Source organism: Polistes canadensis, unplaced genomic scaffold (assembly GCF_001313835.1).
Source record: "Polistes canadensis isolate GaletaPanama2010 unplaced genomic scaffold, ASM131383v1 scaffold_95, whole genome shotgun sequence".
Classification (NCBI taxonomy): domain Eukaryota; kingdom Metazoa; phylum Arthropoda; class Insecta; order Hymenoptera; family Vespidae; genus Polistes; species Polistes canadensis.
Window position 1 is genome coordinate 79,540 of NW_014569642.1, and position 26,249 is coordinate 105,788.

The 26,249-nt window shown below is 33.8% G+C and overlaps 1 protein-coding gene across 7 annotated transcripts in view; it reads left to right on the forward strand.

Annotated features, from left to right (window-relative positions):
• The window catches only part of LOC106787181 (neurexin-3-like), a 132,215-nt gene that overhangs the window by 36,905 nt on the left and 69,061 nt on the right, over positions 1-26,249 (forward strand). For 4 of the 7 annotated variants that reach the window (XM_014749318.1, XM_014749320.1, XM_014749321.1 and 1 more), the window contains 2 exons: positions 2,772-2,924; positions 13,795-13,872. In XM_014749318.1, coding sequence (XP_014604804.1) covers positions 2,772-2,924; positions 13,795-13,872 — 231 coding nt within the window. The remainder of the gene's footprint in view (positions 1-2,771; positions 2,925-13,794; positions 13,873-26,249) is intronic. The other 3 variants (XM_014749323.1, XM_014749324.1, XM_014749319.1) reach the window with 2 other exon arrangements.

Here is a 26,249-nt window from a genome sequence, read left to right on the forward strand (position 1 = left end):
ATTCGAATATATTTCTACATCAAAATAAATATAAAAATGATGAAAATATCAAATGTTTCTTTCGGATAAATACAAAAATAGGATATGGCATAAAAGATAAAAAATTGAGTTTCAATAAATCTATCGATTTGAAGTATGTAGTCAATAACAGAGGATGGAAGGATGGAAGGTAGGTTTCGTACAAAAATAAACTTAAGTTTAAGGGATTAAAAATATAGAAGCGTCAAGAAAGCTCGGCAGCGGTCATTGTGATAAAATGAAATATTCATGTGCCCGACTTACTAGCGAACTTTTGTGAAAAATGTTAGGAGAGTAAAACTCGACCCTTTTCTCGACTATTTTCTCTCTATTCTCTACTCTTTTTTTCTTTTCCGTATCTTTTTCACCATCCACTTTTCTCTGTTCGATATCGAAATATAAGAAAAATCCTCAGAAACATCTTTCGTCGTAAGAAACAAAGTCAAAGATAGAAAAAGAAAAAAGGGGAAGAAAAGTACGATAAGGGAAATCTCGAATGAGGAGAAGTAATAAACTTGTCTTGCGAACGAGTTACGACGAGGTTTGTACAGCATGAGCAGCCCGGGTGCTGCTTGTAATTTGTAGGGCGTTTCATCTGGGTGATTTAAAAGTATCGCGTGTGGGTGACGCTGCAAAGAGGGCTCGAACACTTTTTTTTCCTTTCATTTTGAACGTCCTTCGTGTGTTCAAAGCTACAACGAGAAAAGAAAATAAAGCAAAATAGAGAAAGAGAGAGAGAGAGAGAAAGAAAGAAAGATTTAATGGGAAAAGAACTCACGAATGGCGCCATTTTTCATCGACAATATTTCATTTATTTTCGTAATTCTTTTTTCTTTTCTTCTTAATTTTTATTTTATCTTCTAACATTTTTTTATTTATTTTTTTGTATTTTTTAATCTCGACGTCAAAGAGAAACGGGGGAAACGAGTTACGAATCGTTCAGAGAAGACAAAACGATCGAATAAATGCCGAGCATTGTTTACAGATATTGGATATTGGCGTTGGAGACGCGGAAAATAGGAAAGTGCGAAGGCTACAGGCTGGAGGGTGGGTTTGCGAGAGTGAGAGGGTGAAGGTTTAGGGAATAAAGGGGTGAGGCATGAGAGTAGGGGGTGCGACTAACTGAAGCAGGAAAAGCGTTCTTCAACTATATCTACGCACGCCCGTTTCGTTTTCAAACCGTTCAAAACATACCTACGTCGTACCTAGTAAGTACATACCTATACCTACCTATCTACCTACCTATCTACCTAGGTACCTAGGTATGTAGATATCTACCGTTTTCATTTCATTCTATTCAAGCCAACTCGGTGTGTTACTTTCGCTCCGTATCAAAAAGCAATTCTCTAGAGAAATTCGATCCTCCTATCTTTTCTCACTTTTTTCGGTGGGGAGAGATGATTCTTCTTTTGTGGAATATTATTATTCGTTCATCTGTATGTTGTTTATCATTCTAAATTATTAATTGCAGTGTATTTTGAGGACCAAAAATTGCATATTATTTTCAATATATTTTATGTTAATTTGTTTTTTTATTTTACTTCATGGAAAATATAGTAACTTAATTCTTAAACTTTTAAAAATAATTATGTTTGTTTACAAGAAAGACTAAGAACATTTTTCTTTTATAATCGTAATTTGATGAATAAATATTTTCGATATTTTAATAAATTTACAACTTGTCATTTATGAGATAGAGGTAAAAAATGTGACATTAACATCGATCAAATAAGCCGATCAAATATTGGAAATGTAGATTTGAACGATCAGATATTCGGAGGAAATGGAAACGTCGACAACGATGTTCATCGACATTTAATAGGTATACATTGATAAACACATACATATATAAATACAAACTTCTTAGGTGCTTTCAAATTATCCCTTAGCAAACTGATTTTTACGATAAAAGCAAGTACAAGCGATCGTTACACTCGATAACAACTTTCAAGCGAGATAAATAGTTAGGGAGAGAAAGAGAGACAGAGAGATGATATCGGAGAATAGGATAACTGCTGTTGAAACGAGAGTACCATCACCAGTTTCGTAACATTATACACTGTCGTAGCAATAAACGCAACAAGATTTATGCAACGCAGATAAATCGTCTTCTATGTTATCCTGCATCCCCTCGTACCTCCTTCACCACCTTCTTCTTCACCTTCTCTTCTTATTTTCTCTTCTTCTTGAGCACCTTTTGCCAACTTTCTAGACTATCAGTCCTTGTCGTCTCGTTTTGCGATCGCCTTTTCCCTTTCTCTCTCTTCCACTCTTTCACTGTGCGACGTTATCCGAAAATAATTGGATGGTCGATTTATCACTTTCCCCCTTTTCCCTTCCCCCTTCTCCCTACCGTACTTTCCAGCAAGTAAGCAAGCACAACCCGATTAAATTCGTTTCCTTATCGTCTGGCTCGTTCGAAAAATAATACGTTGGGACGATTTTACCAGGGGTGGGGGGTGGTGGGGGGGATACGGTACAAAAGCTCACGTTGAGAAAATAATTCTCCCTTTTTTCTTAGCTAACAAACGACTTCCTTTCTTGTAACTCTTGATGGATCATTAATTGGTCAGATTTATTAAAACTCCTTCAAGGATCTTTGTCTAATTTAGTATAAACTATTTATTTCCAACGTGGAAATTAAATCACTGTTGTTTGTAATTTTTGTCATTTTTTTATAAGTGAATAATGATTTCGTAAAAAAAAAAAACTGAAAAAATATAAAAGAATAAAAAATAATTTCCGTCTTAAAGGTGGAATTCAGCGCGGAAGGCATAAAAATGGAGTTAATAGAAGCTGCTAGAAGTGGTGCAGCGGGTGCCGCAGCTTGGGGCAAAATGGATTTTCACTGTCGCGAGCCAAGAGCCTCGGATCCGATCACCTTCACTACCAGAGATTCTCATCTCGTGAGTATATTATATTTCTATTTTTATTTATGCAAATATACAAGATATACGAATAAATAACCTAAAAAAAAGTATATATATAATAATAATTAATAATAATAATGATAGAGACGCATACTCGAAGTTAATATAATATTTAACATAAATCTAATTCATCCTCATTCAACAAAATTTTCGCGTATCAGGTTATATTCATATGTGTAACGGCACTTTTTTCTATCATCTATTTATCTAAATGTATTTCGTGTTAATCATCGATTTGTCAATTACACCTGTTGTAGATTTCCTATCTTGTTAGAAAATTACACAAGATGTTACAAAATATATGAACATAACTTCAAAAAGGGTGGCTTTGCTACGCTAAAATAAAAAAAATAAATTTATGAAATGATACGCGCTCGCTGATATGACCCCGTTTTCGAAGTATAGTCATTTTTGTCTTTCAATAATTTCGACTGTTTGATTCAACTAGCTTATTACCCCACGTTATCGGTAAATTCAAACGACACCCAGTATTTTTGGAAAAGGGAAAAGATCTACGATAATCCGAGGGTGACAAATCTGAACAGTTTCTATGAAAATTATGCAAAATTATGCGTGTAATAAATAATGGATATGATTCGTTAATCAAGGTTATATCGAGTGTGAGATTTTGTGAATTTTCTTTTCATATTTTAAGCGTAGAGAAAGCATTCTGGAAGTTATGCTGATATTTTTTGAAACATCCTGTATAAATTTAACGATAAATGATTTTCACTGACATCATCTCATTCATCATCTCTTGTCACTCTCTCACATAAACATGAATACATACATTTGTATCCATATATTATATATATATATATATAAATATATAATATACGAGATATATATCGCAAACTTACGGTCGATCGATCGATCGAATCAAGTCGAATAGAATTGACATTCTATAGGACTCATATCTATGGCTTGACAACGATACTCTTTCAATATCAATGAAACCTAATAAATAATAATATCAAACTAATACTCTCTGAAAATGCATTTACAAGAATGTAAAATATTATAAAAAAGCCCCCATTAAAAAATAAAAAAGTACGATCAATCTTATGAAACATTTTATACGATCATATACCATTTCGTATAAATATATGTGTCTAACGTTCGATCATGTGATCGATATTATTTTATTATCAATATTATTCTAGCAATAGGGTGATACTGTTTTTTGATATTCGATGATAAAATCAAAACTAGCGAGATAAAAAAAGATTGAATATATCTAATATAGTGCTAAAGTCAAACTGTTCAATTTTATATAATCCCCTCTCTCTCTCTTTTTTTGTGTAAGTACGCGTCATCACCGAGACTTTTATAACTCACTTAAAGCTCAAAGTTGAGGGCTTTGAGTTTACAAGTACGAAAAATACGTTACTCTCTCTCTTATTCCTTCTCTCTTTCTATTCTCCTATCTTTCTCTGTTTCAATCATTCTTTCACTCTCTCTCTCTCTCTCTCTCTCTCTCTCTCTCTCTCTCTCTCTCTCTCTCTTTATTTACATATATCTCTATGTCTCTCTACCATTTTCTTTCTTTCTCTTTTTTTATCCTTGTTTATCCTCTCTGTTTATCTTGTCTGTAACTATCTTTGTCTGTATTCCACTCTTGGAAGCACATTCGTAGTCTCCTCGCATGTAAGCTGCCGTTTACGAGCGTGACCGTTCTTGGATTATGGTCCCCATCGACACAGCTCGTATACGACTTTGGTACGTTAACCGATGATGTCTTTCCTCTCTTTGCTCCACTCTTGGCGTTCCTTCTCCCCAAGCAAGCCAACGAAATGACAACGTTCTTCGTGTACTCGCATATTCCACCTTACCTCAACTCATCTCACCTAATCTCACGTCTTTTTTATGAGCAGATTTTCCAACCGTCATCTTGTAAGAAGAATGTCATCAAGATCTTTTTTCTTCTTATTTTTCTTTCTTTAGTTCTGGTATCTAACATAAGGAAAATATTTGGTACTCTTTTTCTTTTTTTTAAACGAGAAAAAGTTTTTCAATGTTTTATCGTTGAACATTGCTTTTTATGATCACTTACTCTTTACTCTTTTTATTTTTTCTCCATTTTCGGTCTTCTATTTTCTTTTTTTGTCATCAAGGATTTTCAAGATTAACAAATTTATCGTCAGGTGAACATTCCTTTAAGCATGTTTAAGATTTAAGAAGAAAAAGAAAAGAATATTCCCCAGTAGTATGGTGAAATACGGGATGTTAGTAAATTATTCCTTCTCGTACGAGAGATTGAAATAAATCTGTTGCAATGTGAACACTCGAGGTCGTCTACTTTCTACTTCTCTCACTCTCTCTCTCTCTCTCTCTCTCTCTCTCGTTTTTTCTTTCTTTCTTTTTCTCTAAGCGGATGATACGCATGGCATCTGTTCCTTCCTTCTTTCTTCCCTCTTTTTTCGTTTCACGTCGAAAAGGATCTAACCGATCCGATCCGATCCGGATTGCGAATACATCGGCGGAACGAGAGAATATCTTTGAAAGAAAATAAGAAAAGCATACTACTCTCGTTGGAGTTATTTTCTATCGAGACCTCTTGTTCATAGTCAACACATATAGAAAGAAAAAGAGAGAGAGAGAGAGAGAGAGAGGATTTTAGTTTTATTAAAGTTGGAAAGAAATTATTTATAACGATCAGATAAAAAAGAGATAATGGTATTGTAAAAAAAGATATATGGATCGAATTGGAAAATTTACGTGACAGAATATAAATGATTTATATGAATATACACATAGGTAAATGTGATATTGAAACATTTTATGGTATATATATAATATTTTTTTCTATTTATTCTTTAAATTTTGTCTACAAATTAACTATGTTTAGCATACATTTATATATATTTCAAACTTGTATCACTCAAAATTTGAGATTCTTTTATTCGTTTTTTTTACTTGAATAAATTCTTTTTACACGTTACTCTGATATACTTATCTGATAAGAACTCGTAAGGATCGAAATAACTACTCGCAATGCGCCTTGCACGTTTAACTTCGTTGCCCACTGGACTTTCGTAAAGTTACCACAAATAAAGAAAGAAAGAAAGAGCAAGAGAGTCCTTCTTTTGGTACGCGAGTGAGATTTGAAAGAGGATTAAGAGGATAAAAAAAGTCGAAAGAAGCTCATTAATAGTTGAACTCTTCGAGAAACTGGAGTAATGTTAAAGAGGACAAAAAAATCTACTCCATGTAATGTAAACCATGAAATTAACGAAAAGGAAAAAAGAACGAGAAAGAGAGAATAAGAAAAAAAATAGAACATTATAAAAAAGAACACATTTTAAGTATCCAATAAAAAGAAAATACCAAAATTTACGATTTTAGGTACGAAAAAGAACTTAAACTGTAACAATTTTCTTGTTAATTTTATATTTTATTTTTGTATTAATATCTCTATTTTATTTATAAACCTATGATTTGAAAAAAGTATAATTCTAGAAAAATTCCTTAAACAATTTCGTTTCCATGAAAACAGCGAAAGGAAGAAAAAGGAAAAAAAGAAACGAGTAGGTATGTAAATACGATCGGTGAACAAAAACTGTCGGAAGTCGATATCTCAGAAAGTAACTTTTATCGCGTATAAAATTCATTCGCGCAACCCACAAAAGTAAAATAATATGAAAAAGAAAAAAATAATATCGTACATACAATAAATAGAAAGGAAAAGTAGGATGATAAAGTGGAATAAAAATACAATGAAGAGAAAAAGAAAATAGGAGAAGAGAGAGAGAGAGAGAGAGAGAGAGAGGAAAAAAGAGAAGAAAAAAGGAAACAGCAATGGAAAACAGGGAAAAGAGAATAACAATGGTGGAAAATGAAAAGAGAAAGGAGAAAAATCGATATAAATGGCGGAAGGGAAGCGAACGTAATTCACAAACGAAACGAGGCGCGACGTTTCGCAGCTACGTGACGAGGATGTTAAAGCTCGCTCCCCTTCCTACTACCCTTTCTCTCTCCCTCTATCTCTCTCTCTCTCTCTCTCTCTCTCTTTATATCTATCCATCTACCTATCTCTCTTTCTCTGTCACTCTTATTCTCTCGAGTTGACTCGCCGTCTATCACAGAACATTTTCGAAAAGTCCTCTTTCTCCTAAGGCCCCCTACCCAAACCCCACCCACCCACCACCACCCTTTCTTTCTCTCCGTCAACGTAGTGGAAGACGAGATAGGAAAAGAAACGTTCATAAAAAGATGTGGGGAAAAAGAGAGAGAGAGAGAGAGAGATGAGCTGTTGCATAATTTTCCTTTTTAAAACTGTTTTCATAACCTCGGAATAAGTATTGCATAAAATATAACATAATTTCGTCAAAGAAGAAAGTGAATTTTTTTGTTATTAAACGGAACGTGTACGCACAATCATGATCGTTTCGATTCATTTTTCTACCTTTCTTTTCTCTCTCATTTTCAAATTCCTTTCCTATCCTCTCCACCTCTTTTCTTTTCCAATCACTCTGTCGATATTTTTATTCGAACGCAAATTCACTCAGCCCCCTTTCCCTCTCTCACACACTCGTGAAAAATAGGCGAAAAAAAATAAAAACTAGTATTTTCGTAGTAAAAGAAATCGTAATTATCGCTTTGTTATTCGTTCGTATCTAGTGCAGAGCTTCGATTACATTTGAGAAAGAAAGATAGTGGAATGAGGGGTGGGAGGGTTATAAGAGAAGACTATTAACGTAAATTGATGAGCTTAGAGAAGAAGGTATCGAACGGCGTATCGGCAAGCATCCTACAAATTTCTAGACTCCATCCATCTCTAAAAAGCGTTTCTCTCCTCCTTCTTCCTTTTTATTTTTATTTTATTTTGTTCATTTTAGCCCCGTTCCTCCACTTTTCCACGGTCCTCCACCGCAAAGATAGAGAGCGCTTTTCTTTGTTTCTTCTCAATTTTCTCTTTTTCACCGTGGCAAGCAGCTACCAATAATTAAAACGCGTTATGCTCAAACTCCCCTTTCCACATCAATCTTTTTCTTATTATCTCTTTCTCCCTATTTATAAACGGAACAAACAAAAAAATATAATAAATGTATTGGTGGTGCATTCATTAAAAAAACAATCACGTTCGAGTAGAGGTATTCTCGATAAAGTCTCTAATTACCGATAAAAACCTTCTTATCGAAGTAAGTTTAATTTATAAAAATGGAAGAGGAAGAAGAGAAAGGAAGAAGAGAATAATAGTTTGAAATAAAAAAAGTGGGCTAACCTTAGGTTCGTTGGTGAAATAATTAAAAGTCTTTTCTCGTTCGTATCTAGTTCATCTTCATGGACGGTCGCATTTTCAAATCACAAACGAACCACACCGGTAATAATCTTTTGAAAGAACGCTAGAGAACATCCTCCAACAGTAATATGCATTTCTCAAACTGTCAAACTGCCTCGTTAAACATAATAATATTGGATGCGACGTTAAACGGTTTGGAGTCGAGTGGTAATTAGTTTTGCTCGATTACGGGACTCTCTCTCTCTCTCTCTCTCTCTCTCTCTCTCTCTCTCTCTATCTCTATTTCTATCTGTATCTGTCTCTGTGTTTTCTTTCTCTGGGGAATATAATTTCAACGAGCGTGCCTTTTCGCTAACGTACGAGACGGTCAGCTGTGATTTAATTGGAAAAGCGTAATACATGCCTGGAGCACTGCGTTTACAAATGAGAAACGAGAGGAAATATCTTTTCTTTCAAATGATGTAGGTACTAGTTGAAAATTGAAAATTGTCCGAATACCAAATGACACAGTCTAAGTATTTACTTACATTCCCTTTTTTCGTATCCAATTTTAAAGTTTCCTATTGTCAAATTTTATTCGATAATTTTTGTTAAGGCTCGACTTCTTTTAGTCGTCGTATAACAACGATAACGTCTTTCGAAAAGAAGAAACCAAAATATTAACGCGTAATATTAATATACGTTTTATAAATTATAATTATATATATTATTATAATAATACAATATTAAATGAAATTGTAAGTAAGTATATTATAAACATACTCGGTGCATTTATAGTTTCATATAATTATTTTTTATTTAATTTACTAATTTATTTATTTTTTTTTAAGATTTATTTCGTTGTGTTATTCTTTGTTATGCGATTAATGTTTTCAATTTAAAATAAAATTGTGGATTATCGTTATATTATTAAAAAAACAAATTTAAAAAAAAATACTTACGCGAATATACCACACGAATATATAATAGAAAATTATCTACGAGTTGAACATTGTTAACATAATATATAACACAGTATAAGTATATACAAATTTATGTTCACACACATATTAACACACCGACATTTAATTCACGAATCCCTCAAGTCTTACAAATTTGTACAGTCTCTTTGGTAAACTTCTTTGTATAAATGAAAACACCTACTTTATGTATTTAATATCATTTAATATTTGAATTAATACAGAATATACAACGTAATTCACGGCGAATGCTAGTTCAAATACGAAAGAATACAAATAAATGTTGTATTTAAAATAAAATTGTTGATTAAAATAATGTTATAGTAATATAAATGAGTGAAAAAAGCATTTATGTGAAAATATGCAAGTAGAGTATGTTTGTGATGCATAATACTTGCATACAATTGTCAAGAATCTCAGATTAGAATCATATCTTCCTATCTCTTTCTCTTTCTATGAACAATGGCACCTCGACAATGGAGGATTAATAAGGAAAACATCGGAATATCCGTTAATCCAATTAGTCAAAGACGCACAAGACGGGAATCCGTGAACGCGCATCTCACTAGATCCTTCACAAAGGATTCGCTCGAATGATTTAGAGAAACGTTTCTTGTTTCTGGATTATTCGAATCGGAGTCAGAAGTCGACGCATATAATCGTATAAATACTCGACGTTCAGGAGAGTAAACTCGAATGAGAAACTATTCCCGTACATGCATGTATGAAAGTAGAGAGTAGAAAATAGATTATATAAAGAAAAAAATAGAAAGAGAGAAAAATATATGGAAAAGAATAATGACCAATTACGAATTTTCTAATCTGAATCGAAATTCACAAAGTTTTTAACTCTTTTACATTTGCCTGATGAATATTTATGATTGATATTAATCATACGTTTGTTGGCGTAAATTTAAAGAGTACAAAATATTAAACAGCATAGGTAGCAAGAAAAAAATATTAAGTAAAAATAGAAAAGAAGAAGAAATATTAGAAGAAAAGGAAAAATAGAAAAAGAATAGACATTCGAGTAGTCGTCTGGAGTATATTTTGTCGACTGGAAAATGAAGTGAGTCGATAAGGAGAGAGAGAAAAAGGGAAAAAGAGAAAAGAGAAGGGTTAAAGACTGGTCAATTAAATTCCCGTTGTTAATTCGGGCAATTAACTCGTAGGAAAGACGGGAGAAAGGTAGGCCGGTTAATTAAAGGAGCACCAGCGTGAATTCAAGGAGGTAAAGCGTTAATTAAAAGGTGGATCGACATGTAGAAGTATCGTGTACGAAGAAATTCCAAGGGTCATGATTTTAAAGCGTAGGCGTCAGGACGATAACACTTCTCTTCGCAAAGATCATTTTTCATGCCAACGCTCTTTTACCGAACGTAACTATTCACTTATTCCAAAGAAAGAAAATTCCAATTAATATTTCATTCTTTTCTTCAACTCCTTCTCTTTGTTTATTTTTTTTTTTATTTTTTTTACTTTATAATATTTCATATCCCTTTTGTTTATCGAGTAAAAAATGGTGTTTATTTTCCTTTCAGTTTATAAAGTAAAAATGATATTCATGAGCGGTATATTCGTTAACAACAACCGCAACTATTTTTCAAGACTAACGCAATAATAGGATGTAATTCAAAAACCGGAAGTACGGACTCGGGGAAACGCGTATTTCATATTCATTATTAGCGTGCAGCTGTTACGTAACGAACGAGTCCGTAGGGCGAAAACTGTACGGTTCTACTGTTACGTATGTATTAGTACGTCTACATACATATATATGCATATATGCATGCATAGTATGTATATTCGCATACTCGCATGCATGCATTCCTACCTTACATACAACGTTACACATACCTATATACTTAACACACATATGTACACGTATATGCATAAATAAATATATACGTAAATACATGGATTGAGACGCATCTATCGCTTTGTTATTTGAGCCTATACTAGATTCAATTATTCTACGTTCGATTTTTTATTATTATTTTTTTTTTGGTTTACTCTTTTTCAATGAAAAGGAATGGGAAAACAATTCACAATTTCATTTTACGTCGAGCTAAAATACTTACATTATTTTTAAATAATCTAAATGAATAAAAAGTCCACCATTAGATATCGAATAATACATTCGCATGATATTCAATATGAAAATGAAGAAATTCATTCCATCGGGATCAATAATATTCATAATTATTTTCATTAGAAATGGATATTCATCAATCTGGAGTTGAAATAAAAAAACAGGGATGAATGAAGAATTAGTTGGCGGAATGAAGGGCGAAGGGGTTGATTGCAAATACATTCTCGTCTACAAACGTGACGTTAGGAAATTAACATAAAGTTTGAAGGATCTCGTTTCAATTTTCGATCGAGTCTCGTTTTACTTCCCCTTGAATTTTTATTTCCTTCCAATTCACCCCAGACCCTCTTCCCCTTCTCCCCCTTCGCCTTTTCTTCTACCTCCTCCGACCTTCATCTCACTCCAGTTCTATCGTAACCCTCTTTGATATCGATTCGCGACATCGTTTGAGAAGCAAAATCCCTTGATGAGACAAGTTTCGCAATAAGGGTTGCACCACTGCCGTGTGCTACACATCAACGAACAAGCCTCCTCTTCTATTAAATATGTGGACTCGTATCGTGTCTCAGGACACAATATTACAAGGCATATCGTTGAAAGTTACCAGCAACTAAAACCTCTTCTAAGATATACTCGAGTGATGACGTGCTTTTTCTCTACCTCCCTCTCTCTCTCTCTTTCTAATTATCACAAAACTCGATCGCTTCCTTCAATCTCGAGCGAATAAACGTCTTGCGAGGGATAAATTGAATAGTAGAAAAGAATAAGCAATTCGAAGATATTTACGCACATACATCGACACATAATATTTTTAATTTTATTTCGAGCTCGATAATCTAAAGAAAGTCGAAAATCGAAACGATCGGGTCAAAACATTCTTCGTACGTAAACAGAAAAAAAATGAAATATTATGTCGATACTCGTTCCGTTTATTTGAAATTTATTCGTAACGTGTAAAACAATGAGTAAAAGATTTTTCTGATATTTTGTTATTTAATGCCATTTTCTTTCTCTCTTCATCTCTCTCCATCTCCCTCTTTCTTTATTTTTCTGCCCATCAAACTCATTAGTTTCTCTTTTTTTAATCTCCTCGTTCCTCTTTTTATCATAGTTTATTGATTTTAATCTGTAACCTCAGAAAGACTAGCCCCCGAACTTTCCAACTGATTTTACAGAAAAGGCCAAGATTATAAAGCCGGGGCGTAAATTTTCCACAACGTGGTAGAAAATTTCTCCGCGATAAATGCGAGACAAGGGAATCGCGGTAATATTTTCCCTCTCTCTCTCTCTCTCTCTCTTAAAAGCTTGTCCCTCTAGACGGAACGAAAGAGAGAGAGGAACTCACATATTGCAAAGCAATTTCACCAAAGACATTAATTTCTTTTTAACGCGTTGTGTCGGCACTATTTTCACGCTCGCGTTTGATTTTATCGATCATGCCCGTGTGGACTATAAATGACTAACGTTTATCGTCTTCCTTGCAAACATTTTTAAATAAGGAAAAAAACGAGTTATGGCATTTAATATAAAGGAATAAAATAAATTATTACCAAATCGAATATTTGTAATAATATTTTGTTGTTAATAAAGTGAATAATTCAAATAATTGATTAAAATATAAATTTACAAGAGAGGATAAAATTTTGTCTCAAGATCAGAATTTTTACGAGATAGTATGGTCAGTCACTTGGTTGACCTAGACGACATTGAAGGTGTTTTAATAGTAGCAGTTACGACGTTGAACTTTACGACTCGATTCGATCGTCGACTACGACGTCTTCATTTCGAAACCAACACCAGCATACACATACACACACATATAACATAGTGAAAACACATGGTTCTCATTTATTATACATATACATTCGAAATCGTTCACATGAATCGCAATATAACAAAGATGGCTCCGTAATCATTGAAAATTCCTACTTTACATATTTTCGAAAAAAGCAATAGCATTAACTCAAAATAAAAATCATCATTCATCTGTACATAACTTCCTTTTCCTAATTCGTTCGAGCTAATGAAATTTGTTTTACAGGATTATTGTAATTGTAGAAATATGTTACTCATTAAGTATACACCATAAATAATCCCCTATAGGACACGATTATTCTCAGGTTTGATCTATTTCGTCGAGAAAGAAAAAATTTTTTTTCTTTTTATTTTAATTTCGTTTCTAATAGCAACGGTGACCTAATTTATTATAATTCCATCTTTCTGCCCTGATAGTTGAAAAAAATAAAAAAAAATAAAAAACCATTCGCGAGAGAGCCTTCGAAAAGAGAGCAGCCCCTTTTTTGCAACCCCTCACCACCTTATCACGACCCCTACCCTCACGAGCCCCCCTCCACTTATTCCTTACAAAGACGGTTTAAACGAAAATACGATCATTTGTAAAAATGATCCAATAATCCGATTGTTGCTGCTATCATCTCTTTCTATCTCTCTTTCTCCTCCCCCGAACTCTCTTCTCGCACGTGCGCCCATTCGTGGTGACGTGAATTTGGGGCTGACACGCACGCACGCACACGCTATTGGACTGGGTTTAAGAAGGCTGCGGCGACTTTGGTTAAATCGAGGCGACTTCACGGCGCTGTGGTCACCTTCACCAGCTCAGAGTCCCACCTGGTAAGCCTCAGAATCCACCAAAAGCTTTCGAATGAAATGAGTTCAATCAAAAAATATATTGAAATTACAAAAAAATATACGTATCAAATAATTCAGAAAATATAATTTAAGATAGAAGAGCACGGAAAAACGTTGATAGAAAAAAAAAAATGCAAATAAGAAATTAAACAAAAGATGAAAAAATATTGAAATAAAGAGAAGATTTGAAAAGAAACGTATTAAGAAAATTAAAAAAAAATAAATATTAATAAATAAATAAAAGAGCAGTGGCTCTGACTCGCTTATTGGCTCGGCCGTCTATCGTTCACCTGACACGCACCTCTGTCTCTCTATATATATTTATATATATAATTGGCTAAATCTCACGCGAAACCTAGCTTCTTAGCGAAGGAACGATCACCACTGCACCAACTTTTCTCTTTGAGCTCTACACGTGCCCCTACAACTCGAGTACCGTCTATTTCTATTTTCCTTACAGCCTCTCCTTCTGTCTCACTCTTTCTCTGCCTGTATATCTCTATCTTTCTCTCTGTCTCTCTCTGTCTCTATCTCTCTCTATCTCTCTCTCTTTCTCTCTCTCTCTCTTTCTCGATCCAAGACATCCGGCACGAACAGAAAAAAAATCGGCGAAAATTCGCGTAAAACATTTTTCAATGAGTTACAGGAGTATTCGTATCCCCATCGTCAATTTGTAACAATTTATGTCACTTTTTAAAATAAAATCCGTCAAAGCTAAAAAAATCCTAAAATATGTTTTTGAATAAAAAAATTGTTGATATTGGAGGGATGTGTACGAATGCTCTCTCCTGGTCTCGTAGTAATATATATTTAATATAAAATAATAAGAAATTTAATTCGCCGAATTTTTTGTCTTCCTCGTATATACACCTGTGATTAGTTAGGAGGGCATTGACGAGTTTGTAAATAACTTTGTATATATACATATATACGTATATATATGTATGTATATATTTTCTATATATTTAGTTTCACGCGTAACTATCATGCTCACAGTTCTATATATAATATATTATATATAAAAGCAAGCCTGAATATATAGGTTTACCTACACCACTGATAACTGCACATGCACGCAAATGATCTTTGCTCCTCACTCATACATAATCACCGTTACATATCGCCATCTATCATTTCTTATATCTTTCTTTTCATCGTCGTTAAATATAAAATCTAAAAATAGACATTTTGTGTATATACGATCGAGTGATTTGATGCACAACTTGTTGTTTGCAAAACGTTCACTTTAATAATCAACAAGTTTCCTTGAATTCTTGACCCTTATACTTTCCTCTTCATTATTAGCATCTTCTTCTTTCCTACTTCTCTTTTTCTCTCATCCCTTCAATGCTATAACGAAGAAAATTATTGCTACATTTGCAAGTAACGACTTCCTTGAGACGACTCGTACCTCATAAAGGAAATAACAGTAATTGATCCCCATTGAAATCTCTTTTTCTTTCTCTCTCTCTCTCTCTCTCTCTCTCTCTCTCTCTTTCTTTCCTAGTTCATTCTTTCATCGAGTCATCACTATCTTCTATCTCTTTTTCTCTCACCCTATCTGCCTCGTGTAATGAACGATTGAGCGTCAGACGATTTGCCTTTAGCTCGAGCACCAAATTGCATGCAGCAAGTGGATTGGAACGAACGCACCCACCTGCATGTTGACGCAAAAATCTACGTTTAATTGTTCTTTCAGGATGAAATGGGCTGCGTTCGACTAAGAGGCCGTCGTTCAATCGTTCGTCGATATTCGTACGACGAGACGATCAGGCTGGTCTTACTTCGGAAATAGGAATTCTCGTGCATTTTTTCAAACAGAGGAGGATTATACAGGAACTATCTTAGCGACGTTTTATTATAAACTAGGAATTATTTCAAAGAGTTTCATTTAAAGGAATCTTATTTCATCTTGAAGTTATATTTTCGTCGACTCGATCGACGTACGAAACATCGATCGAGGAAGGAACTGGAATTTCATTTCGACTTCCAATCGATATTTAATTAGCACGAATTAGAACTAGATTATATGATTGTTTAACGACGAACACACTTGTGGACAACAGTGTTTTAAAAATGCTGTTTTAGAGCAGTTTTACCAAAATATGTTGATACTCGTCTTTCTCTCTTTCTTTTTCTATCTACCCATCCATCTATCCATCTATTTATCTATCTTTCTTTATTATTGTTAAGACTTTTCGGTTCGTGCGACACACGTAAAAGAGGAATTAGAAGAGGAAGAGTATGTACACTCGGCAATACACCGTAACCAAACACACAGTCACTGCAATAGGGTCGTATATATGTAGAGTCTAAGTCAGAGCTTCGTTAACCCTTACCCTGGAGCGGATAAGGTACCTCGAAATTCTCGCATACGAGGCCAAAGCTGCAATAGAGTAAGCGTAACCACCAGGACATCGATATCGTAACTCTTGCGCAGCTGCAACTCGGTGGGGCTCTGGCTAAGAAAACAGTTGGAATAACTTTGAATATATATTTCTCGATTACTCCGTAGCGTTTGTAGAAACAGAGCTTTTACCATGCGACCAACGAAAAGCGTAGAATGTATTACCAGAAGTGTTAGCAATCCTATAAAACAGGCCAAGTCAAGCTGTTTTCAAACTATTCAAGTTACCAATTTCCCATTTTCTATAAAAGAATTTTCTTCGACAAACGAATAATATAAAAATAGAAGAAAATTCAATCGAGATTTCGTTAGAAAGATATACGACTACCTGAAACTCGTGATTTTTCTTCTCTTTATCAACGCTTTCGGGCTCAATGAATATTCATTTCGTATCTATTATAGTAAGGACTCTATTTTAATAGTTCTGACTTTGAACAGATTGAAAAAGAAGAAGAAAAATGTACCTTTCTTCGTTGTTTCATCGCTTACAGATTTTAAACAATTAACTCGACAACTTTGAGATAACTTCGTTCATACTTTTAAACGGTCATGCAGTAATTGTTGTAGTTACGATTAATCAAAACTAATTGACTTCGACGTTATTCTTAATTTCTCTTTTTTCTGTTTGAAAACTTGGAAAATAGAAGCAATAAATTTGAACAATCGAGAGATAGCAAACGTAGAAATAGTATTTCTGAAAGTAAGTAGATATTACGTCGTACCTACGTAGTACGTATAGTGCCATTTAAATTAGGTCTAACTACGTATTCTTCAGAACAGGTAAAATAATTAAAAGGAAAGTTTTGTAGTTAAAAGTTCGAACAAATGAGAAGAGGCCTTCCTCCCTTTTTCCCTCCCACTCTCTAAGTCCCCATCCCTAGAGCAAAGTTTTACCTCAACAATTTTATTTCCGAGTTAACGCGTTGACGGTCAATGATATCATCTCGGCCTAATTTCTTTAACGATACTGAAACTCGAAACTAGTATAATACTCTGATACAAATCATCCGATTTTCTGAAACCCATGTATTCGACTTGATACTCTCGTATCATTCAGCCTACATCCAGAGAAACGGGTGCCTATCGAACGTTCGATTTGCGGAAAACTCGTAGCCAAGATTCGTGAATATTCGATTGAGTTTGTTAGTGTAATTTTCGTTTAACCTGATTTATCGCTAATATCCTCACAAAGTTGAGTCGATCGATCAGTTAGATCTTCCGTTTGAACGATTTCGAAATTTCATAAATTTCACTGATTCGTATCGATGTAATCCTCTGTAATTAGAAACGTTCTTGTGATGTATCGTCATTGAAACGTATATGTATAGATGTATGTATATGTCTGTTAGTAGAAAAAAATTGTAAATGGATCCAAACATGAAACTGTTTGATCTGTTTATTTAATAGAGTTAATACAGAGAGATTAGTATATATATTATATTATATTTATATTATATTATATTATATATCATATTATATTTTATTAGTATATTACATATATATATATAAGTTAACGTATTAGTAAAAATATTAAACCATAAATTATGAAACAAGATTTAGTGTACTCAATAGAACCGTACTTTAAAGCATACAAATATACAGACACGCAAATTTTTAGATACAAGATTTATTAAAAGGATTTAATTTAAACTATAAACGAAATTATATAGTATAAGATTCATTTTACTCGGTAAATCCATAATTCAACACATACCAATATACAGACTCGTAAGTTCTCCGATGCGAATTTATGAAAAAGATTTAATTGAAATATGCATGAAATTACGTAATAAGATAAATTTGACCCAACGGGATTCGTGATTTCTCTTGTTCGACAAATCATACATAGTTCTATACATATATAAGTCCAACTCGATCTTAATCCGTCGAGCAGTGATTATTCTAAGACGGAGACGTGTTCGATCGGTTATATCCGATAGATTTGATATCGTATCCGGCTTCGAGCATCTCCATTTACTTGGAAATTCTCACGGGTGGAATAAGGTAATCAGCCAGTTGACGGCTATTCCCCGGATGGTTCGTGATCTAACTCGAAAATGCTTCGCTTCCTCTATTTATCTTTCCTCAGAGGCATCTTATAGAAATCCTATACTCATATACTAAACTTTAGTATCTCTCGTTAGGTAAATTCAGAGAAATAAAATACTTATAAGAAAAAAATGAATAGCTTAAGCATAAATGAAATAGACTTATCGTTCTATAATGAATTCGCTAGTACATATGTATCATCGCATGGTGTATGACCCTTATATGGGTCGCTCGTACATACAGAGACCTCGTACAGACAAGTTTTCGCATGAACAACCTGTAATATGGGTCGTTAGTAGTAAACTGGGTGTAGGGAATTGTACAATATAATTGTGTTTTAATATTATTATTAAATTTTTCTTTAATCAATTAATTTTATTTAACTTCGACAAATATGTTTAAAGTTAACAACAAGAGTGATCGATGTATAGGAAAGTTTTTTAATGAAGATTAATTTCCATGGATGGGGGGATCGAGTTTCCGTGAGTAAACGATTCTCCAAGGGATTACGTAGATGGTAACGCAGCTTCGACTTCAATTCTCGATAGGCTTAAGTCCTTGTAATAGAACAACTTGGTCGAAATTAATGTAAGAATTGAAGAGAAGAGCTGCTATTGTTCATCTTAACAACGACTTGACTCAAGAACATTTCTCCTTATGATTTAAGCAGCTTGGACTTATTATCATCAATACCATCGACCATACTTGACGCACTTATTGTAAGATTAGTGGATTATTCAAATGTAAGATAAGATACAATTTCTGATCTCTGTTTAAGACTATATTTGAAAATTTTAAAAAGACTTGAACGAGTTTACAAAAGTTTGTTCAATCATTCATTTCTGCTACTTACACTTTTAACATGCAATATTATTTGTAAAAAATATTTCAACGATTTTCAAGCCTCGGGGATTGTTCTTTATTCCCTTTTGTAACATCTAATGCATTTACTTTAGGTTGTAGGTTTATGGTAATTGCATTAGAGATAAAGGGAACAACCGCTGATCTGATCAAGTAAAAAATAAACAAATGGTTCAGCAAGCTTAGTATTAATCCCTTCCATTAAGTTCTAGGCGATCTTAGTTAGACGGATATAAGTAGCGGGAGAAAATCACTAGGAGGACACAGAGTTTTTGAGTTAGTAATGTATTTGAGACAGTGTCTTAAAGGACCAATAAGACATAGCATTAAGACCACACACAACTTATTAATATCGAAGACCTACAAGTAGTAGATAAAAAGTGTATACAATTATCAGAAGTGGAATATATAGGATTTTACAGATTTTAATTATATTTTGACACCAAAATATTATTGTTTTCCTTCTTTTGAAGAAAAACTACTTCATTAAACGAGCTCATTATCGATCAGGGAAAAAAGGAAAGTACAGGAAATTAGAACAAAAAAATATGTCAGTACAAGCTAATCTTCGAAGTTATTTCTTTATTTTCGTTTTTTCCATGCCGGTCAGCCAACGTAACAAGCAGATGTTTCTAGATATTGGATTACTTTGCCAGATAAGAACACTGTTTCCGATGTATATCGTTTCTCAGAATCTAACACAAAAGCATTCTCGTTGTATAGCGAACAAAGTAATTGCGATCTTTATGATGTCACTTTTACGATCCGATATCGAAGTATATATATAGCAGTAAGAGAAAATGGAGTAATAATGATCGGTAAATTCCATTGAAGCAATCTTCGATAAAGATCAAGTAACAATGTTTGCGTATGTTCAAACTTGTGATTCCAGAAACCCAATAGTGTCACAGCTGTTCCCACAAACTTGACCACCGATAACTCGCCTAACCCTCTCACTCTCTCTCTCTTTCTCTATCTATTTATATATATATATATATATTCCTCTTTGCCGTTGCTGTGTATATCGCACGAAATTCAAGTTACGAAAGTTTCGTATAACGACGTTTAACCGGAAGCCTCTACAAAGTTTGTCTCTTAAAACCACCCGCTAACTATCCGAAACCAGAACGTCCCCTAGCAAGAGCTTCATCTATTCTGCTTTTCCAAATTTATTCCTATTCCTTAACCTTTTATCCGGACATTTTCTAATAGCAAAGAATAAAACTTGTATAAATCGAAGAGAAATTATATATTTAGTTCAAACAGCTTATTAAAAGTAAATACTGAAACCATATTGTTTAACATAGGAGATGAAAATTCGAATATTGAATTTGACATGTTCTTAAGTGTAAAAATTGAGCTTCGTTGTAATAAACTTAGAAAACTTATTAAAAATATTCATCCCCATCATTATGAATAACTATAAAAGTAGAAAAGATTATCAAAACTTTGGAAAGTTTATTAAAAATAAAAATTCATAACCTGTAAAAACGTTTTTTTCAAACTAATATTCGCTGCAATAAAAAAAGAATACTAAATATCAAATTTGAAAATGAAATTAACAATGAAGCAAAAAAAGAGATTATTAGAGATTATTATTATTATATAGTTTATAAGATAAAACTGTAAGATGAGGAAAAAAAAGTGATAAAAAGCAACCTATTTAATATCAACTTCATTATGCTAGTATCTCTAATGCATCTATTGTTCGTCATAGAAAGATGTACACAAACATACATTCGTACGAAAAGAAAGTAAAGAGATCTTGCAGCAAAGGGACACCCTTCAGGTATAACGAAAGCGACTAACCGTATGTAGTACATAAGTACATACGAGTTTGCTTCTACCAAGTAAATACCCAGTACCTACCTACATATTATCTACCTACCTATCTACCAAAAGTCTACGTATTCTGATTCTCAAAGTCACCAGTAAAATCAGCAAACGAGGGGAGGGAAAGTGCTACTTGCGGATTGTGTCTGTGATTTGGTCAAAGCTCGAGGCTTAGCACAGAGAAGACGAAGAAGCAGGCTACGTTTGTGGTAATACGTAACAAGTTACAATTCAGTATACGTAAATACATATGTATTAGGTATATATACCGGGTGAAACATTTAAAATGGGTCACTGGACTTATTTTTACCTTACCTGTTCTTACCTGGTTATCGGAATAATTTGATTGCTATTGATAATAGAAGAAAATGTATGCACCTAGAAAAAAAAGTATTACATGGAATTACGTCAGCCTCGTAACCAAGTAAGTTTCGTGTAAAACATTTTTTCATTTTATTTAGGTTGAATGTTTGAAATAGTTCATCCGGTGTATGTGTGTATGCATATAAAGGACATAGCGAATGTTTCTAGAATATCGATGATCTCTCCTGTTCAGGGCAGTCCTTGGCGTGAACGTTAATGACTTAACCAAGCTCGTGACCTTTCCAAAAAGTATTATGGAATTCGATCGAACTTCAACATTTCTCTCTCCTCTCTCTTTCTCTTGTATAGGTTAGAGTAACGGATTAGTAAACAATTTATTTCACAAAGTAATTTAACTTTTGTAATTGATCAATGTAGGCTAGGTGTATACATCTATTTGTACGAAGGTTGTAGAAGGAGGGAAAATTTCTGATCCGGACTGTAGACTTTCTCACGAAATTAGGAAATAACACGTGAATAGAAGAGAGAAAGAGAAAGAGGGAGAGATATTGAAACAGAAAAAGGATGGATGGAGGTGTCTTGGCAAGTTTCGGGATGAAATATACTCCTTTCGAGCTCGGCAAAGTACCACTTTGCGGTCCGGACTTTCGAGACGAATCTTTTGGAAGGAGAAGGCCCGCGTACCACCTACTACCCATCAACCACCACCAACACTACCGACACTACCACCACCACCACCACCATCGTCAGTACCAAAGTAACAGAGAAAGAGAGAAAATGTGGAAACGCCCAGGCTGGACGAGATTTCTCGCTTACAGGCTAATTCTCCAGGATTTCGTCGAGTGAAACGAGCACTATGATTCATTCCGATCATTCCTCCATGAAAACGCTGAGAGATTGCGGATCGTAGCTATTACTAAATTCTATTATACTGCCAAGAACGTATTTACGATTAAGTATTAAGTCGGATAATATTTTTTTTAACATTTCATTCATTTACAAATAATTGGCTGGTATATTTGTTACTAGTCATGTTATCGTTTACGAAAATATTATCTGTTATTTGTTTTTAATTTATCTATTGGTAACTTTCGGAAAAGAAAAAAAAATGACAGAAAATCATTTCTGTCTTTGACAATTGAAGAATGCAAAACTTCTTCAATCTCGAGAGCGGGTACGCGTTCGCAAAGAATTCAATTATCCTTTCGTTTTTCGCATCACTTCGAATATCTTTCGATATTGGACGATCTCAGGAGCGATAGGAGAGTTCTCTGGAGTCTTGAAAAGAATCTTTTGAGGTCTTTTCGTACCTAAGACGCGAACACGATCGTATTTCTAAGCACTCAATGGATGGATTCAATACTTTTCCAACTATACTCGCAGTGACTCGAAAATTCTCCTTAATCATATCTCATCAATTTGGAATTTTCTTTCTTTCTTTTGTTCTTTTCTTATTGTCACAATAAATGGAGAAAAAAATATTTAATAGAAAAATTTTGTATTAGGTTGTCCGGAATGTAATTTCCTTTTCCCAATAAGAAATAAAAAAACATTTTTTCATATTCACAGAATTCAAGGTGGTTTAAACGATTGTGAATTGTCGAATTCGATAACATATATATATATTTGTTTTGGAACACAAATTTTTTAATGCAATTTCAAAACTTTGAAAACAGCATACAACAAAATATTTATACAGGTATATGTATTTCTTTAAATATTAAAATAAATTAAACCATTTTCATGGCCACACTTTTAAAATCACACGATAAGTGGGTTAAATAAAAAATAAGATAGATATAAGTAAAAAAAGAAAGAACGAAATATGTTAATTTAGATAATAAAGCTCGACGAAACATTCAATGAACGTTTCCCAAAAGTGAAATTTTCCAGGAGATTGTATCGTTCGTGCATCCTTTGACGTAAGAACGGTTCCTTAAAAGGACGAAATTCCATCCGATCGTGTTCTCGAGCGTGGTACAATTAACGATGGAGGGTTTCGAAAGCGTTAATAAGCTTCTTAAACGAACGAAAGAACGTCGACAGTTGAAAGTACCTTGTTCTTCAGTTTCACGCTTCGAGAATCTCTACTCTCTCTCTCTCTCTCTCTCTTTCTCTCTTTCGTTCTGTCCCGTTTTTCCTCTTTTTTTTTGTCCTTGTCATCATCTCACTTCGACATACCCCAGCAGTCTTTTCTCTACGATTTCTTCTCTTCGACGAAGAATTTCGCAAGAAAGACGAGTACTTTTTCCCCCTCCCTCACCCTCTCACTCTCTCACTCTTTCACTCCCTTTATTTCTTTCTCTTTCTTACTTTCAAGTCCCTTGTTCCTCCTCAACATCTTTTTTTTTCATTCTCACTTTCAAGGATTTCCTTGAGCTTTCGTGGCAACGTTGAGAGACCTTTAAAGCAATTTTCCTTAACAAACGAACCGAACTAAAAAGAAGAAGTCGTCAAATAATGTACAAAAGTGAAATAGAGAGAGAGAAAACGTAATTTTAAATACCGAATCTGATCACCCTTGTCGATATCTTTTTTTCTCTATTAGATAAAAGAATAAGAAAAAGAAAAAAACTTTTACTTATATTATTAGGAGTAGTAGTTACTTTTTCGTTGGAAAAAAATGATTTATTTGAAAAGAAAATTTTGTTACGAGATCGTGTCATACCATTGGACGTTTAACGAAACTGAATTGGAATATGCAGTATTTCCTGCTTCCATTTCCAATCTCCTGTAAGAACAGCAATTTTATGTCAAATGCAGCCGAGACTCGATTTCCACCAATGTATTCAACAAAAAGAGAGGGAAAGAGAAAAAATGTCTTCTTTCTTTCTTTCTATCTTTCTATCTCACTCACTTTTTATTTCCCGTTTCTTTCTTATTTACATGACATCGAAAAGGAGATTGTCTTCTTACTTTCTTGCGTACCATCGTGTTCTCTCACCGCTCATCTTCCCGATTTACATTTCATTCGAAAGAGAGAGTCTGTAGATCTAACGTATTATTTCCCATAGTATTTTTCGGTGGTAACATTGAGAAAAAGCAATATCTTTCTTATTTTTTTTTGGTTCTCTTTCTTATTCTTCTTCATCTCCTTCTACTCCTTCTCCTCTTTCTCTTCTTCTTCTTCTTCTTCTTCTTCTTCTTTCGCTAGTACAAATACTAAGAAATGAAATTTTCAGTCCTCATGCATTTTGACATTTTCTGAATACGTCGCGACGTATGGTTTATATATATGTACGTGTGTATATATGTGTACGTGAGTGTGAAAAAGTAAGCGCATATGTATTCAAAGTGGTAGTCGAATCATTGTTCCTTCGAATTGCAACGTCGTGGGAGGCTGTATACGTTCTTGAATAAGCGAAACACGAAAGATTTCTTCTCCGAAGGCTTCGTTGAGAAATAAAGTCGATAAGGAAGAGAACTACTCTCTCTCTCTCTCTCTCTCTCTCTCTCTCTTTTCTCGAATTTCGAATTTTTCTAAAGTTTCTTCGAGTTTTACTTCGTACTATAAATAACACACGTAACACGTAGTCCGATAGTTCCTTTCGAAACAATTTTCTCCTAACAATCTCGATCTTATCCTCTCGAATCCTATCCAATGATTTTCTTTTTCTCGCCAAATAGGATAACAAGAGGATGATAACTTTGTATAAGGATTCTTTTTCTAAAACTAGACAAATAGATAAAACAAGAGAGCGAGAGTGAGAGGAAGGGGATGGGGAGGATTACGACTCTTGACATTCGAAAGTAGAACGACTATATTTAAAGCCAAGCTATGGTTGTTTGACCAGGTCAGGTTCCCTCCCCTTGAATAATGCAACACATAGTCTAACGGCTATGAATCACCATCAGACAAAATGGGCACCTCCTTGTTGCAGGTCCATCTCGTTTCACTCCTTTATCTTCCATCAACCCTTATTTCTTTTTCTTCTTCTTCTTCTTCTTTTTTTACTTTCTTTTTCTTTGATTTACTTCCCACGTCAGAGAATATTTGAGCTACTATAAGGCTGATATTAAATGTGTTCGAGGTCAATTGGATAATTTACGAAACGTGGTGATTTTTTATTATACTTCATTTTCGATTCGAAAAAACAACGAAATTTTTGTAATTTAATTTTGTTTATTACAAAAGTAAAAGGAAACAATTCGTGAGCACCATAAATAAATAAAAATCTCGAAACTCGTCGATTTTTTAATTGAACTAGTTCATATCTGATTTATTGAAATAACATTTTCATTACGTCTTGTTCAAAATTGAAACGTGACTTAAATCGGATTCGACGGGTTTTCATATTTTATTGAAAAAATTTCTAAATAAATAAACGTCAAGATTTCCAATCCGAAGAACAAGAAGACAATATTAGTAACTATGATAAATGAAGATCAGGAAACTCATCGATTTGTTCATTTAGCTATAATAAATCACGTTCAATTTATTATTGAAATAAAATTCTTAATTTAAACGTCTTAGAATTTTCGAACGTGACTCTTTGTGCTGATTTATAATTTAAAATAAAAGCGAATTGATTTGAAATTTAAATATTACAAATATAGGAATTAAAAAAAAATAATAATATATAATAGAGTGTAATATTAAAGAATTAATAAGAAAGAAGAATTGAACTTGAACTTTTTTCGATCTGATGTGAGCTGTAAACGACTGGCTCTACCTTAAAACATGGAAACGGAATTTTACATGTGTTAGCCATTTTGTAAAAAGAAATCCAAGACGACGTCGACGACGATGACGACGAGGACGAGGACGAGGACGATGATAACGACGACGACGACGACGACGTGGTACATACATTTGAATTCGAGACTCGTACTGTGTCGTATATACTTGGTAAATTTCTTTGAAAGAGTCGCTAGTACGATATAT